Below are 18,206 nucleotides of genomic sequence, written 5' to 3'. Positions count from 1 at the left end.
GGGTTATTCCGAACGGCGGCAGCATCTCCGCGGGGGGCGGGCCGGGCCGGAAGGACTGGGAGGGGGAGCGTGAGGAGGCAGCGGCGGCGGCAGCGGCACAGCTGCTGGGCGGGCACTGCCGCTCGCCGGGCAGCGGTTAGCGGCGCCGCCACCGCCGGGAATAAGCCTGAGAATAACCCACCGCCTCCGCCGGGGAGGGCGTCGGAGCGGGCCGGGTCGAGGCGCAGGCGGGGAGCGGGCCCGGCGCCGCGGCGCTGGTGGATGCTGGGGCTCCGAGGCGACGGCCGGGGGGCGGGGGCCGAGGCAGGTATAACGGTACCGGCGGCGGCGGCGCCTCGGCTCTTCCCTTCTCGTCAGGAGGGGAGCAAATGGCGAGCGAGAAGCCGGGCCCGGGCCCGGGGCTCGAGCCTCAGCCCGTTGGGCTCATCGCCGTCGGGGCCAGCGGCGGCGGAGGCGGCGGGGGCAGCGGCGGCGGTGGCAGCGGGGGCAGCGGGATAGGGGAGTTGAGGGGGGCGTCCGGCTCCGGCTCGGTGGTGCTGCCCGCGGGGATGATTAACCCTTCGGTGCCGATCCGCAACATCCGGATGAAATTCGCAGTGTTGATTGGACTCATACAGGTCGGAGAGGTCAGCAACAGGGACATCGTGGAGACGGTGCTCAACCTGGTAAGGGGAAAGGCGTGCTCGCCATCTGCCTCCCAGCCCCGCCACGGCCTGCCTTCCTCCCCAGGCGCTGGCTCCCACCCCTGCACCCCCCTCCCCGGGTCCCACACGCAGCGCGTCCCCGCGAGCACAGATCGTCCAGCGGGTATCGCCCAGCGGGTGAGCTGCCTGCTCGCTGCCAGAGCCACGCCACCTCCCCGTTCTCTCCTCCGGTCCTCTCCTGCCGCCTGAGCGCAGTGCCCAACTTCACACCGCCTAGGATCACTTTTCATGACTGCGAGTCGTCAGTCGTCCCTGGCCGTACAGGGTTTGGGTCTTCTTGAGAGTTTATGGTCACGGGGAGAGGAAGGCCTCCTTTTCTCTGGGGTCCTTCCTGCCACACTCTTATAATTGTCGGTGCGGTGGCTCTCCCAGGATGAAAGCCTTGCCCCTGGAGCCTAAATTCCCCGGTGCTCCTGAAACGTGAGAAGCACGTCAGCTCCAACTTGAGCAGCTGGGTTGTGATGTTTTCGAACGAGGAGGAAAATGATGCAGTTTTGCATCTGCTTTTAAATATATTCCCAGACTGTACTGGAGAGTGCTGTGTCTGTTTCTCCTCCCCAGGCCTCCCCCACCCCACCCCACCCCCGCCCGCATCTCTTTTTAGGTAGCCTTTCTTTCTTTGTAATACGGCCCTGAATACACTGACCTCGTAGTCATTTTTTTGTGCACATGAGGTGTTAAAATGTGGGGGCACCTAATCATACAGGTTGGTTTCTATGGTTGCCTTCAGAGAGCGTGGCATGTGGCTAAAGACCAGAGGAAAGGTGTTAAATTCAGTCCTAGGCTTTGGTTTCTTACATGATAAGAAAGAGTTACTGCAGAACTGTGTATGACTTAATGTTTGGCGATATCTATCTACGGAGAGGCTAAGAATCTTCAAGATGTCAGGGAAAGACATGGGGAAGAACTAAAGAGAGGAGAATCATAGATTTCGGATAATAAGACTAGTTCATTTAAGATTAGTTCATTTTTTTTTTTTTTAATGCCTTGTAAATGCAGTTTTTGCTGCAGCACAGCTTTTTAAACAGTTTCCTCTGCAATATTTAGCCTTTGACAAAATGTCAGGTTGGGTTTTGGAAGGCAAGGCTTAAATCAGGAGCAATCAGTTGACTATTGTATTTGATGTGGAGTCACAGGAATATAAAAATATGCTTATAAGGAGATTTGATGACACCCATGCAGTCAGAATTTTCAGCTAAGCAATTATTTTTATTTGATCTATTGGGAAACTGAAAGCTGCAGCAGCAGTGCCCTGAGACAGGAATTAGATAATGTCCATGGTATATGTACCTCTTAAATGTACAGAAAAGTTAAAGCTGTTGGGTTTTGTTTGTTTTTTATCTTTTTCTTTTGGTTTTTTTTTTTTCTTGCTTGGGTGTCAAGTGAAAGATAGGAAAATATCTGACTTTTCTTTGTTATATTTATTACTGTTTAAGTACCAAACATTTCTTTGTACTTCTGTGTACCCTTCAAACAAATCACCACAAGAAAGTCAGTATAAGTTTGGGGGACTGTCACTTCCTTGGTATAACCAAATTCTTTTCAAAACACTAATAGAAATACTGTTTTCTTGGACATTTTAATTTTAACCAGCAGCCAATAGGAGGTCAGTACTTGCCTTTTTTAAAGAGATGAAATCTCAAAATATGTTAGTAGGTTAGCAGGTACTGTTCTTCTGTTAATTTAAAAGAAAACATTTAAAGTTTTTTGTTTTTTTTTAACAGTTTTCTAATACCATTTTTACCTTAGATGATGTGATTTTAGGTTATTTTAAGAAGTATTTATATGCTTACCTAATACATTTTTCTGTGAGAAGAGGCAATAGAGACTGTTACAAGCTGGAAACTGATTTGAATGTGTAACCAGTTTGGACTCTGCAGCAGTAGCAATGTATGCTGGATCAGTTCTTAACAGATGGGGTTCTATAGATATATAGTAGGTTAAGAAAGGAAGTGAAATATTTCTGTTGAGGTAAAAAAGAATTTTAACTATCTTCAGTGCACTGAAAATCTGGCATGAAGGCTCCATATGCAAACATTATTAAAGGTTAACTTTACTGGTAAGCTTAATTAGAGTAACCAGAAATAAGTTAATACTGACATGGTACATCCCCAAATCCATTTAAGATGTAACTGCATTGGTTTTGGCCGTTAAAAATCAGGTTTAAAATTTCTTTGTACATACTTAATGAGTACAGTTGATAGAAACTTTGGGGGAAAAGAATAACAAAAGCATCTATTACTATTAAGTTGTTAAGTATATTGGTTGTGGAATGCACATTAGCCATTTGCAGTGTAATATTTCTGGAATGGAAGGTTTAGTGCTTTATCTTTCCCATATACTCATGATGAAAGTGTCATGTGAAAATTTGTTGATTGAGAAAATATTTGAAGATCAATATGTTTAAAAATAATCATCAAACTTAATTCTGTTTACTTAATGAGTATATCAGTAAAATCAATTTAGGGCTCTCTGTGACCTGCTAAAGGTTGGAAGCCTCTATGTCTCTTAAAATGAGGTTGTTTTTTTTTTGTTTTTGTTTACGATCTTAATTTAAAACATTAAATTAAAATGTAGTTGGGAATAATGAAATATGTATCACAGTGCTTTCTATGACAGAAAAGAAAGGAAGAACTAATGAAACTTGAAAACAAAACAGTTCCTGGCTTAAAACCCTGTCTCAGCCACCTTTGTCAAAATATTTTTTGTCCTGTATATTCTTTTTCTTTATATGATGAAACTACTAATACTTGGTTTTTAGGTTTCTCACATACTTTACCCAAAGAATTAAAAGTTTTATAGAGCAAAGTTGAAGTTTACACTAAAATATAAGACTAGTTTAATACAGCCATGGTTGTAAGTTTGGGTCCTTTTTTGACCAGAGGTAGAGATCCATTTCCACTGTTAGGTGGATTATGGGAATTTGTTGAAGAATCACCAATGGAATGAGAAATAAAATGAGTAATTTCCACTGTAGATGAGTGTATTTGTATGATGATATTATAGTTCACTTGAAACGTTCAAATATGAGATGGATAGGATCAGGGATATGAGTAAGTTAATTTGTAAATAAATTACAGTGAAAGTATATTGTCAAGGATTTTGCATCACAGCTTTACCAATGGAAAAAACTGATCATCGACAAAGTTTGGCTTTGGGAGGTATTATTTAATGTGGCAAAATAAGAGCATTTAGCTATAGAAAAGGAATTTTGTTGGCTGTTTCAATTATGAAACAGGTATACTAGGCATACTACTTAATCCGTTGCTTACTTTATAAACACAATATATGTTTATATAAGGTTTTTACTTCCTTGAAGTAAATTCTGTGTATACATAACATGTTCTTTGTTTATAACATGAAAGTATCTTATTATAGATTTTAATACAAACATTTTTAGAACAGATAAAATGCAACATTAATGTTTACTTAATTCACAATAGGTTTATTTTTTGGAATTGCTGGCTTAGGTAGTATAAATCTATAGGATTTGATTTTTTCACAAATCATGCAATATACTAGTATATCTTTAATGGTAGAAAACATTTCCTTTGATTTTTTTTTTACATTCTAAGTGGTATACTGTATATTGTATTAAAAGTATAATAAGATACTTTGAGGGGATTTTATGGGCTAAGTTCCTCTCTACTCTTGATATATGGATTGTGGTATTATTGTTAAAAAGAAATTTAAAAGATTTTCCCTTCTGTACTTGAATGTGACAGTGACTTTTATTCCTTAGAGTTTTTTTCATCTGCAGCTTCATAATCAGAATAATTTAATTTTAAAGATATTTATAATTTCACGAACAAAAGATGTGTTCTGCTTTTGAACTAAATTTCTTTTAAATATATGTAGTTGGATTTTTGAGTCATGGAAGCCCTTAATATCAACAGAACCACATTTATTTATATTAAAATAGAATTTCCTTCATTTTATGTTCATATGTAAGTCCTTTCACATTAATTTGAATTATATTTTATTCTTATTATTAGGTATTGAAAACTAAATTGAGTGTGTATGTAAATATTGGGAATTTCAATATCCTGAGGAGTTCTGAAGTTTTCTTTTAAAATATTAATTTAGTTGTATTAATACAACTAACCACTAAGTAGAATGTGTTCTATGAGTTTGTGATCAAGTTATAGTAATTTTAAATAAGTATTTTTTGTATTGCTCGTCAGTTTTTGGCAAATACTTTGTAGTTAATTAAATGTATCTCAAGGTTCTCTCATCTTTTGCTCTACGTTCTCCAAATACAGTGTCAAATTTATTGGTTCCAGCTTCCATTTTGGATCACTGATGTGGCAGTATTGTAAAAATCAGTTGTCCACATTTTTGATTATTTACTTTAATAGTAGTTTGCATCAGTTTCATAGGTTTTTTTTCATTTCTTGCCTCTAATTGTGATATTTTGTGCAGTGTCAGCATATTTCCTTATTATACAAAGATACAACCATCATTTTCTAGTTTTGTGTATGCTATTTAGTCTCTAGTTATTTATACATGTTTCATTGCCTATGCTGTGAACTCTGTGAGGGCGGAAGGCTATGTTATGTATACTTTTTTTTTTTGGTATTTCTGGCTCTTGGATAAGTTAAGTGAATTTTGAGAATGTACAGGACACCATTATTAGGCAGTAGAGGGCAAGTTTCTGAAATTCTGTTCAGCAGTAGGGTCCGGATCCAAGATCTTGAAATAAATGACTCATATAAAGTTAATATATTTCCTGTTCTTACAATTAGAAATATTTGTTGACTATATATGAATGTTTTCTATGTAGGGTATTACTCTATAAGTTAATATTATTTTGAACTGATGTCTTAGAATAAATAAGAATCTGTTAATTGTTTTTTGGTATATATTGTCAGATATATACACTCATAACTAAGAACATGTTATTTTAAGTAAATTATGTGTGTATATATATATATATATATGGCATTGAATAGAAATTAAAAATATTGTTACTATTTGTCATGTTACCAGGAATAGTGGACATTTCTTTTTTTGTCTATCTTGCATACATTTCTGCTTTTTGGTAATAGTACCCCACTTTCCTTAAATGAACCACTCATCCTCCATTCTTAGTTCAGCTGGTTCAGATGGATTCACATGGGCTGGTGTATAACCCAGACATGTCCAGAATCACCATGACTGCTTCCTAGGTGAGCATTTAATCTGAGGGGAGCCACAGGATCAGTCACAGGACTTGAACTGAAATTCTTCCTTTTGGGGTTGTTGAATTGGCAGACCCATTCTATAGCTGTGGGGTTTGACCAAATGTTAGAATTGACCTATGTTAGAATTTGACCAAGTATGAAGCCAAGAGAGAGAAATATATATATATTTTTAAGAATTAAAAAAAACATATTTCTTACTTTTTGGCTGTGTCAGGTCTTAGTTGCAGCTTCCAGGATCCTTGTTTCTCTCTAGAGGTGGCCTGAAGGCTCAGTAGTTGCAGAGCCCTGGGCTTAGATACCCCAAGGCATGTAGGATCTTAGTTCACCTGCCGGGGGTCAAACCTTTGTCCCCTGCATTGGAAGGTGGATTCTTAACCGCTGGACCACCAGTGAGGTCCCCAGAGACCTGTATCTTGATGCTGCTTGAGCACCTGGAGTTCTTTGTCTGTGGTGATCATCTTCTAACCGTTAACGTCTCTGTTGTAAAGTTTATTATTTTTTATTGTTATTACTTTCAAATCAGCGTAAATTGCATTTTTGTCACTTGGAAAAATTTCCTTGCTAGCTTAGACATTAATAACTGGAAATGGGACAATGTGGGAACAGATCCTGAACGTTGAAATGGAGTGCAAGGCAGTGAGGACTGCTTTCCCCCAGCAATTCCTTTTAAGGAATTATGAAACAGCTCTTTCAATTGTTACCTGGGTTGTTACCTGGGTTGTCTTTGGCCATAGAGCTGCTGAGGCTGGAACTTTAGGGATTCTCAAGTGTTTTGGCCAATTTTTGCCTCATAAGAAAGGAATTTTCTTTGGTCCAAGCTGGCATGCTTGGAAGAAGAGAGGGAAGAAGGGATTGTGTTTCCAAGTAAGAGAGGCCTTTTCTGCCTATAGCTGCCATCTAAGAGAATCAGAAAATCAAGAATCTTGAAGGTTGGAAATTCTAATTTTTTTTTTTAACTTTGTACTAAAATTAGTAAGAGGAAAGACAGGAGTTTAAATTAAACTCAGGCAAAGTTCTGGTTTACAGCTTTTCTCAAGCACCTCATCCATTCTAGTCCCAGTCTCCTGACCAAAGTAACAGTCCAGTTACTAAAGAGTTTTGAAAAAGGATCCAACCAGGGAACAAATGATAGAGTAGCTGTACCTCCTCTTCCAGCATATTATTTCACATTGCTTCAAGGAAAATCATTAAACAGAGGCTTTTAATGGGTGAGTAATGTGAAGGCTTATTGCTATGAGATTCAGTATTGCTATGAAACTTAAAAGACAGTTTGGTATCTTGACAAGATCTCTGGCTTTGGTTGCTAGTTCAACCAGTTGACTGAAGTAAATTGACCAAAAGTTTATTGAGCTTTTAGGGGTACTATTTCCAGGATAACCTCAAGCCTGGTAAACAAAGTCTTGTATTCTTTTTACGTCTAAGGCAATTCTCAGCCTCAATAAGAGGAAGCGGGCTACTAAAACAGTACAGCTGCTAGAAGGAAGATCTGAGGCCATAGAGGATAATGGACAAGTGAGGTCTTCTGAGGCGGTGGTGCATCACCACCATGATGATGGTGATGCATCCAGATTGGTTGATCAAGAGACTCCATTGCTACGACAGGCAATTCTTGCTACTCTGATCAGTAGTATATGGTCTATTGGTTTGAATTAATAACCATGATATGTTTACTGTTGGTTTGTGAACTGGTCCATATTGCACAGAGGGCAAGGAGATATCAAAGAAAAGAGGGAGACCAGATTGGTCTCTGGCAGAGACTCCAAATTGGTCGCTGGTAGGTTTATTAAGCAGGAGAATGTGTAAGGCTTGTCTTTGGCAACCACAAGATGAATGGTCTCCACACCTGCCTACCAGAATCTTTAAACTACAGAGGCCTTAACTGAGTTCAGTCATTTGTACCATCCAGATGGTTTCAATACCACCTTGCTCTCAAGGCTCTTTCCCACTGTGGGAAGAGTAGGCAGAGTGTACATTTGAAGGACAGGGGAGGGGGTGAGGAGCCTCTGATTGCCCAGATCCAGCTCATGGGTCAGCTGACGGTCATGTCCTCTTGATTATCTCCTCCATATTTACATTTTCCATTCTTCTAAGTGGGCATTATGATTATTTATTGTTTCTTTTACCATTGTGTATTAATTACATGGGGGATGGTTACATTTATTATATAGATATACATTGTGAGATTTTGAGGTACCACCAAAAAATTCATGTTTGGACCTGCTCGAGAATAATATTCATAATACAAACACTTCAGACTTGTTGAATCCAGTAACTTGGCATTTTCTTTGTCTTCCTTCCTGCCTTCCCACCCATGATGAAGTAATGGGTGCATTTTCTGTTACAGTTAAGATAGTAATATTGTTAAACATGGTATTTAAGAAGTTATAGACTGGTTCCAAATAGGAAAAGGAGTTCGTCAAGGCTGTATATTGTCACCCTGTTTATTTAACTTATATGCAGAGTATATCATGAGAAACGCTGGACTGGAAGAAACACAAGCTGGAATCAAGATTGCCGGGAGAAATATCAATCACCTCAGATATGCAGATGACACCACCCTTATGGCAGAAAGTGAAGAGGAACTCAAAAGCCTCTTGATGAAAGTGAAAGTCGAGAGTGAAAGAGTTGGCTTAAAGCTCAACATTCAGAGAACGAAGATCATGGCATCCGGTCCCATCACTTCATGGGAAGTAGATGGGGAAACAGTGGAAACAGTGTCAGACTTTATTTGTCTGGGCTCCAAAATAACTGCAGATGGTGACTGCAGCCATGAAATTAAAAGACGTTTACTCCTTGGAAGGAAAGTTATGACCAACCTAGGTAGCATATTCAAAAGCAGAGACATTACTTTGCCAACAAAGGTTCGTCTAGTCAAAGCTATGGTTTTTCCTGTGGTCATGTATGGATGTAAAAGTTGGGCTATGAAGAAGGCTGAGTGCTGAAGAATTGATGCTTTTGAACTGTGGTGTTGGAGAAGACTCTTGAGAGTCCCTTGGACTGCAAGGAGATCCAACCAGTCCATTCTGAAGGAGATCAGCCCTGGGATTTCTTTAGAAGGAATGATGCTAAAGCTGAAACTCCAGTACTTTGGCCACCTCATGTGAAGAGTTGACTCATTGGAAAAGACTCTGATGCTGGGAGGGATTGGGGGTAGGAGGAGAAGGGGACGACAGAGGATGAGATGGCTGGATGGCATCACTGACTAGATGGACGTGAGTCTCAGTGAACTCCGGGAGTTGGTGATGGACGGGAGGCCTGGCATGCTGTGGTTCATGGGGTCGCAAAGAGTCGGACACGACTGAGCGATTGATCTGATCTGATCTGATACATGGAAAGAAATGAATGTATAGGTGGTTGAGGATCCAAGGGCTAGAATGTTACAGATTTCTATTGATTTTAACTTCCTAGCATCCATCCCTTCTAAAATTTTTGATACTCCTTTGAGAAGTCTTCTCTTCTTGATGTTTGGTTTGTGTGCTTTGAGCTTTCCCTGGACTCCTTTCTGCTTTCCTGGACTAGAAACAGAGACTATACTTGGCCCATCAGTAACATTATGGTTAAATATCTACCTGCACATCTGTGAAAGCTTTGTAACTCCTTTCCTTCTGCTGGAGAAAGAAGATGCTCACTACTGGAGTTGCTAAGATGTTAGACTGTAAGTCTAGACTTGACTGGCATGCTGGTACAATGAAGGCAGAGGATGCTTGAGGATGGTGCTATCATACAGGCTCCAAGAACCAAGAGAGAGATTACTGATGACATCTTTGGAGCCTTTTGAGTCACTTATATTACCAGGCTTTTCAGTGCATTAGACCAATACATTTCTTGTTTTGCTTAAGCTATTTTGAATCAGGGTTCTCTTTGCTGCATCCCAGTGATTTCTAACTAATACTTAGAATTAAAATTAAAAGAAAAAACTTTAGGTATTAGGTATCGTCAGGTAAATCTTAAGAAAAATAATAACTTGGCAGAGGGCTTGATAAATTTGAAGGAAAAAAAAGAGACATTGCAGATTATTTTAATAATTCATCTTCACTAAATAAGAACATAAGGTAATACTGAGATACCATGAAAAAGGAATGATTAAAAAGAAAGTACCAGTGTTCATCAGCATGCTAAAATAATGTTAAATGATGTTATAGGGTCTGTAAAATGTTACAGCTGTTCTTAATGAAATTTTCCTGATATGCATCAAGAAATTTAAGAAGTTCTTTTCATTAATCCTTCATTCTTTTTTAATTAATTTATTTTTTAATGGAAGGATAATTGTGTTACAGAATTTTGTTGTTTTCTGTCAAACCACAACATGAATCAGTCATAGGTATACATATATCCCCTCCCTGTTGAACCTCCCTCCCATCTCCCTCCCCATCCCACCCCTCTAGGTTGATACAGAGCCCCTGTTTAGGTTTCCTGAGACATACAGCAAATTCCCATTGGCTAACTTTGGGATTTTACATATGGTAATGTAAGTTTCCATGTTACTCTTTCCCTATATCTCACTCTCTCTTCCCCCTCTCCTCATGTCTGTAAATCTGTTCTCTTAAGTCTGTTTCTCCATTGCTAGCCTGCAAATAAATTCTGCAGTACCATTTTTCTAGATTCCATATATATGCATTAGTATACAATATTTATCTTTCTCTTTCTGACTCACTTCACTCTGTATAATAGGTTCTAGGTTCATCCACCTCACTAGAACTGACTCAAATGCTTTCCATTTTATGGCTGAATAATATTCCATCGTGTATATGTACCATAATTTCTTTATCCATTCATCTGTCAATGGACATTTAAGTTGCTTCCATGTTCTAGCTATTGTATATAGTGCTGCAGTGAACAGTGAGATACATGTCTGTCTTTCGATTTTGGTTTCCTCAGAGTACATGCCTGGGAGTGGAATTGCTGGGTCATATGGTGGTTTTATTCCTAGTTTTTAAAGGAATCTCCATACCGTCTTCCATAGTGTCTGTATCAATTTACATTCCCACCAACAGTGCAAGAGCGTTCTTTTTTCTCCACACCCTCTCCAGCATTTATTGTTTGTAAATTTTTTGATGGCCATTCTGATCAGTGTGAGGTGATATCTCATTGTAGTTTTGATTTGCATTTCTCTAATAGTGAGCGACGTTGAGCATCTTTTCATGTGTTTGTTAGCCATCTGTCTTCTTTGGAGAAATGTCTATTTAGATCTTTTTCCCACTTTTTGATTGGGTTGTTTGTTTTTCTGGTATTGAGTTATATGAGCTGCTTATATATTTTGGAAATTAATCCTTTGTCAGTTGTTTCATTTGCTATTATTTTCTCCCATTCTGGGGGTTGTCTTTTTCACCTTGCTTATAGTTTCCTTTGCTGTGCAAAAGGCTAAGTTTAATCAGGTCCCACTTGTGTACTTTTTTTTTATTTACATTACTCTAGGAGGTGGATCTTGCTTTGATTTATGTCATTGAGTATTCTGCATATGTTTTCCTCTAAGAGTTTTATATTTTCTGGTCTTACATTTAGGTCTTTAATCCATTTTGAGTTTATCTTTGTGTATGGTGTTAGGAAGTGTTCTAATTTCTTTCTTTTACATGTAGCTGGTCAGTTTTCCCAGCACCATTTATTTAAAAGGTTGTCTTTGCCCCATTGTATATTCTTGCCTCTTTTGCCAAAAATAAGGTACCCATAGGTGCATGGGTTTATTTCTGGGCTTTCTATCTTGTTCCATTGGTCTATATTTCTGTTTTTGTGCCAGTACCATACTGTCTTGATGACTGTAGCTTTGTAGTATAATCTGAAGTCAGGAAGGTAGATTCCTCCAGCTGCATTCTTCTTTCTCAAGACTGCTTTGGTTATTCGGTGTCTTTTGTGTTTGCATATGAATTGTGAAATCTTTTGTTCTAGTTCTGTGAAAAATGCCATTGGTAATTTGATAGGGATCACATTGAATCTGTAGATTGCATTTGGTAATGTTGTCATTTTCACAATATTGATTTTTCCTTCCCAGGAACATGGAATATCTTTCCATCTGTTTATGTCATCTTTGATTTCTTTCATCAGTGTCTTATAATTTTCTGTATACAGTTTTGTCTGCTTCATCATTCATTCTTTAGGTTAAGGAAAAATTGCCTATTGACAAGTATGAGGGTTAAATGATATAAATAGAACTCTGCAATAAGTATATGGTCAACAATGGGAAAAGGTTAGGTAATTTTAAGTCTGTGTTGTGAAATATTATACTGCTATTAAAAGTTTACTTACCTCAGTTTCCTTATGTATAAAGGGGTTACGTCATAAGATTGTTGCACAGATTAAATGAATTAATTTGTGTAATGTGCTTGGTACAAAATTAACTTTGTGTAGTACTTACTATTGTTATTTTTATTATCCTGAATCTGATGATCATCTTATCATAGAAAGAAAATAATGATCTAACTGAGTTCTGTTTTAACTTGAGGTACCTGAGCTGGTGAACCTGTCAGAAAAAGGATCTCAAGTGTCTACAGATCATAATCTCCTAATGAAACATAGGAGTTTGTCCTGAATCCTGCATAGTCTTTAACAGTGTCTGGGGTTTTTATCATAATGAAAAACTGGGGAACAAATAGGATGAAGGAACACAGACAGCTTCCTTTGCCTAGAATCCCTGCTATCTCTTGCTTTCTTGACAGCTGAATGTCACATGTGGATGTGCACTAGGACATGAACGGTGATCTTGGGTAAATAATACCTCCCTCTTGGAGTATTAGCTTAAATATTTAGAAATTTTTTTCAGTAACAAACCTTGAGGCAAGGTGGGGGACTAGAAAATATTTTGTGATCAGTTGTTTTAGAAAATAATATTAGTGTAAGAATTATCTTTTAATAGCTCTTAACTGATTACAGGGTACTTACAGAATTGTGCTGTGTTAACTCATCCTCAGAAGCACTTCCTTTTCAGGTGCAATTTCTTCTCTACAAATGTGGAAACTAAGACTGCAGGAAATATGAAGTATTAGTCAGGTGTCCAGGTATTAGTTTCCATAGCTTGGACTCAGGCCTTCAGATTCAAAGACTGTAGTCTTCTGCATTATTTGAACAAAATGTAGCTACTTAGAAATTATCCCAAAGCATTGCATTACATGAAGAGATGGTGCTGGAAGGTGAGGGACCAGCCAGCTTCAGTGAGCTGATTCTGTGGTAAAAAATGCTGCCCATAGAGGACTCGGTCCACAGAAAATAAAATGAATGCAGGACAATTTGATGGATATGTATACAAAATGATCTAATGACTTACATTGTGAACTTTTAATTTTTGAGTTTGGGGGAACTGATTATACAGTATTATTAATGTTAACTAGCTTTCATTTGTACAACTTTTCACTAGGCAAAGTGTGGATATTTTAGATACTACTATGAAAAAGAAAATAGTATGCATTGATATTTTTATATAAAGTAAATGTGTTATGTTTTAGTGTTAATCAGATGAACCACTGCATAAATCATGTTTGCTTGGATAAAACAGATGAATTAATTATAGAAGGAGTTATAATAGAGTCTAGGTGATACCATTTCCAATAATTGATTCTCTTTTTTCAGTTCACTGATTAATAGAAAATTCTATGGAAGGGTAGATGTCTAGATATTTTCTTCTTTAGAAACTACTTCCATTTTCTAAGAGAAATAAGCTACAGCTGATTTAAAAATGGCACATAAGTATTTCTAGTGTTATTTTAAAACTTCTCACGTGTGGGAAAGGGAATTGGCATTTATAAAATTGGGTTTGATTTCATACCTCATGCTTTTAAAATCCTCTAACAAGCCCTTTGAAATAAAGCCCTTTCAAATAAATATATTTGAAATAACTATACTTTAATATAATAACTGCTGCTGCTGCTGCTAAGTCACTTCAGTCGTGTCCGACTCTGTGCTACCCCATAGACGGCAGCCCACCAGGCTCCCCCATCCCTGGGATTCTCCAGGCAAGAATACTGGAGTGGGGTGCCATCACCTTCTCCAATATCATAAATAAACTATGACAAAAATTAAGGGGCTTGTTCAAGGTTGCAAATCTGTTTAGTTGCAGAAATTAGACTCAAAGCTAGAGGTTCTAAGTTGTGCTTTAATAATGATGATGACAGTGATAACTAATACTTACTGAATCTTTACATGCCAAGCACTATATTTAGTATATAATATGCATTATCTTATTATCTTGACCTGGAATATAAACTCTTCAATGAAATAAAAATAGTCATTGTCTTTCAGGGTTAAACTAAGTCTGGTATTTTAAAAGAGAAGTGCTTGCAACTTTAATTACATCAGCAGTATTTTATTATAAAATGTCATAGAATTATTTTACTTGATTTGTAATGATTTTTTGTAGCTTGATTACCCTTTAAAAGTCCTTGAATTTAAATTAAATATTTAAATTATTTTTAAAGCTTATGAAATATGAGTCATCAGTGGAAGAATGTTTATTTTGTTATACTGTCTTGACTATTACTTGCTAAACAATCACTGCATTTTTCAAGTCATCCTGTCTTCTTTTTTTTTTTTTTTTTTTCTAAAGAACTCCTGCGCATGTTTCAAGAATTAACTCTTATCCCCCTCTTAAGTAATGCCTTCTTTGATGTCCCCCTAAAAGTGCTTTCTCCTATCCTGTGCTCTCCCATCACACTTTGTACACAATTCAGATTTAAAGTAGTTCAGATTGCCTGATCTATTTTAATTGTTTGTTTTCACTTGTTGGACTGCCATAGAGACTCTGAATCCCTCGAGATCGGAGTGTTGTCACCTTGGTATCCTGAGTACTTAACATAAAATCTAGAAGTTTAGTGCTGCTTAGTGAACTTTCTTTGAATGAGGATTTTTTTCACATTTGATATAGTTTGCTTGTTTTTGTCACTTCTGGCTTGGGTATGAATCTTTTCTTTCTAGGCTATTCTGGTTCTCCTAATTTCTGTGTTTACTTCTTGCTTTAACATACCGGCTTTTATTTTTTTTTATTTTTTGAGGAGAAGGGAGGATGGATGTGTGTATGTGTGTATGTACACACATACACATGTGTGGAATCATAGAGTCTTCATATCTGGTGAATAACCTGACACACACGCATACATGGAGTCATAGGGGAGGATGGATGTGTGTATGTGTGTATGTACGCACACAGTCGTAGAGTCTTCAGATCTGGTAAATAGTCTGACTCTGTCACTTGCATAGGTGAAGAAAGAACAGTTGGGTCAGATCCCACAGCTTTTCACCGAATTTGAATTATCACCTAGATTCTCAGTCCACTGTTTGTTTTTTTTTTAATTTTATCTTTGTGCCTGTAGTTCCACTTTGCCTCAGACCATTTTGAGGTTACAACTCTCATCAAGGCGCATACTTTAAAAAAAACACTCTTACACACTCAGATCATTTGAAATGATGATTAAATAAATTACTGAGTAATCCTAACCTAGGATTCTTTTGCCAGAGTCAAGATACTCATTGGGAATATAACAAGGAATTATAGTCTCTGCCTTCAGTAGCTCAACATTCAGTACTGGAGAAGGAAGGAAAAGACACACAGATTCCATTGGCAAAAAGTGATACTATAAAGATTTTAACAAAATGCTCTGGAGATGTTAATGGTTCCACTGCCTTTGCCTGGAGGAGTCTGGAAAGTTATCATTGGTTGGATGACTTTGGATTGCATCTTGAAGGACAAGTAACTGTTTCCCAGGATAAAAAGGGCAGGAGTGGAAAAGCTTTCCACACAGAGGGAAAGAGGGAGTCCTTCCATGGTTGTGTCCCTAATGTTAACTACAAACTACAGTCAGATAAGCTTTATTTCTTCTTGTAGAAATCCGCCCCACATCTTTTTTTAATTCCATGAGTGTTTATTGGCTTAATGTTTTTTAAAGCCCTTTCAAGCTTGCCCAGGGGAAATGGTAAAATTTATTAGAGTCCAATTAAGTGAGTTATTTCAGGAGTTCTGTTTACATATTTGTTTCATCAGTAAGAGAAAAGGTGAAGAGATGAACAGAACTGAGGGTGTTGAAAGTTACTTTTAATTTTTTTAGTTTTATAAAATCAGAATTCTTAACATTTTATCAAAGTACAGTTAATGGTTTTCTAAAATCTAGAAGAAAATTCAAGTGCTCCTGATACAGTTCAGTATCAGGATCGCTATGAATAAGCTGTTTTTGCTTAACTGGTCTCGTATTAGTACTGTTTTGTTAAACTTCTTCCTCTGTAAGGAAATCCTGTCCCCCCCCCCGCACCGCCCCCCCCTTAAGGATAGTGGTTTTTCCCTTCTGCAAATCAAATTACAGTTTTTTCATTACCAACATTACAAAATTGAAAGAACATTAAAAAAAAAATTGTCAGACACTAAGTCAAGTAATGTTATATATAATACTCCTCCAACTATTTATAAAGTTGTATATTTTCATGATTTTTAAGAGTTGAGATTTAATGATTAATGTTTATCAAACTGTGACTTTTCACATTTTCCTTTCTTTGGAGTTTCTGAGCCTATTAATAAAATATGCTAAGGTGTCAATTTTATGTTTTCCTTTTTCTTTTTGCGTGTTAATCTGTTAATCTGCTTGTTTCATTGCTGTTACCCACCTGGCAGACAGCAGACCTTAATTGCGTGGGACAGTAGGTGCAGTCTTTTAACCATTGACTATATTCTAAGTTTAGATTCAAATGAAAATATAACCCATTAGTTTGGTCTCATTAGTACCACTCAGGGACTGACTACGTTAATTGGTCACAGTTCAACAAGATTGCCTGAGTGGTCTTGGAGTTGTTTTGAACCATTAGCATTTTTTCATCCTGGGCTTTAGGATCAAAAACATTCATTTTTTAGGATGACTGCCTTATTTTAGGAGTGGGTGGAGTAGCTACGAAGAAGCATTTTTCTATGTGAACATATTCATTTAGATACTTTGATAGGAAGTATGTTGAGCAAATAGATTTTAGTCAGATCTACTGTTTTTTTCATTATCCTGGGCTTTTTAATTCTAAAAATAATGTTTAACCTTATTAGTGATCTACACACTGAAAGGTAAACTAATGTATTTTAGTTACTGCGTGACAAACTGTCATTCAGAATGACAGCTGCACCCAATTACATTGAAAAATTATGCTGCCATACTCTGAAATAAATTGAAGATGCCCTGCTTAGAAAATATGGGAAATAGACATTTACAAGAGAGATTTTTCTAGTGAAAAATATAGGGGTTTTAGATCACTGTTACAATGCATTCTGTATCCTGGAGCTCAAATTTATTATCTTTGTATATAAAGGAAATAATGTATTTTCATTTTAATGCCTATCTGACCCCATAACCACTTTATTCCACAGATACTTTTTTGAATACTTAAACCATGTGTGATGCTAAGCTCTGAGGATATAATGATCATGACCACAGTCCCCACCCTGGAATTGATAGCACTGTAGGTAGTGAAAAATGCAGGCAATGAAATGTGTAAATTCTGTGATAGAAGTAAATTAGCGAATAGGGGGTGACACCGAAGGGAGAAATGTGCCAAGGGAATCAAGGGAGGACTTCATGAAAGTGATGATGTTTGAGTTGAGTTTTGGAAGATGGCCTGATCTGTGTAGGGCTGTGTAGTCATATGGTAGCTACCAGTCACATGTGGCTAGGTGAGCACTTTCAGTGTTCCATAAGCATAAAATGTGCACTTGATTTTGAAGAGCTGGTATAGAAAACGTAAAACTGTCATTAATTATTTCAAAATATTTATTACATGCTGAAATCATACTCTAGATACATTGTGTTAAATAAAATATAAATTAATTTTGCTTATTTTCTATTTTTCTTTTAATGTAGCTAATAAAAAATTTTAAATTACATGGCTTGCTTTATATTTTTATTGGCTCTGAGCTACAGCATTGATTTGTAGGGGACATCTCAAAAGTTGATGAACTGCTGGGAGTATAGGAAGAAACTATTAGATACTCTAGCATGCTCTCTCTTTTAAGAGAAATATGTATGCCTATGCATGTATGTGTAGCGTGTATATACTATGTATTCATATACTGAATATACTTAGACATACAGACATGTACATAATATTTATATTGTCTGAGACACTCATATTGTGGGTTTTCCTGTTATATGTCAGTAAACCTCAACCTAACTAATGCATTGACTTAATAGCAACAATTTAAAAACCACAAGTCACTAGGGAAAAACTTGTTCTCCCTGCCCTGGTAAAAGTTGCCTAAATAATTCATGGAAATCAATATTGCAACAAATTAAAATGCATTTTATTGTCAGCAAATACTTTGGAAGGCAAGTTGTAGACATTGTTACAGAGTTTAAGAAGCAGAATAAAATGG

General features: G+C 37.4%; 1 protein-coding gene across 5 annotated transcripts in view; it reads left to right on the top strand.

The window, feature by feature from the left end:
* The first annotated feature begins 224 nt into the window (after positions 1-224).
* The window catches only part of NBEA (neurobeachin), a 672,120-nt gene continuing 654,138 nt past the window's right edge, over positions 225-18,206 (top strand). For all 5 annotated transcript variants that reach the window (XM_070380422.1, XM_070380424.1, XM_070380423.1 and 2 more), the window contains exon 1: positions 225-665. In XM_070380422.1, the coding sequence (XP_070236523.1) occupies positions 369-665 (297 nt within the window). In that variant the 5' untranslated portion in view covers positions 225-368. The remainder of the gene's footprint in view (positions 666-18,206) is intronic.

This window comes from Bos mutus, chromosome 12 (assembly GCF_027580195.1).
Source record: "Bos mutus isolate GX-2022 chromosome 12, NWIPB_WYAK_1.1, whole genome shotgun sequence".
NCBI lineage: Eukaryota > Metazoa > Chordata > Mammalia > Artiodactyla > Bovidae > Bos > Bos mutus.
The sequence above is the reverse complement of the archived record's forward strand: the minus strand, read 5'-3'. Positions and strand labels throughout refer to the sequence as shown.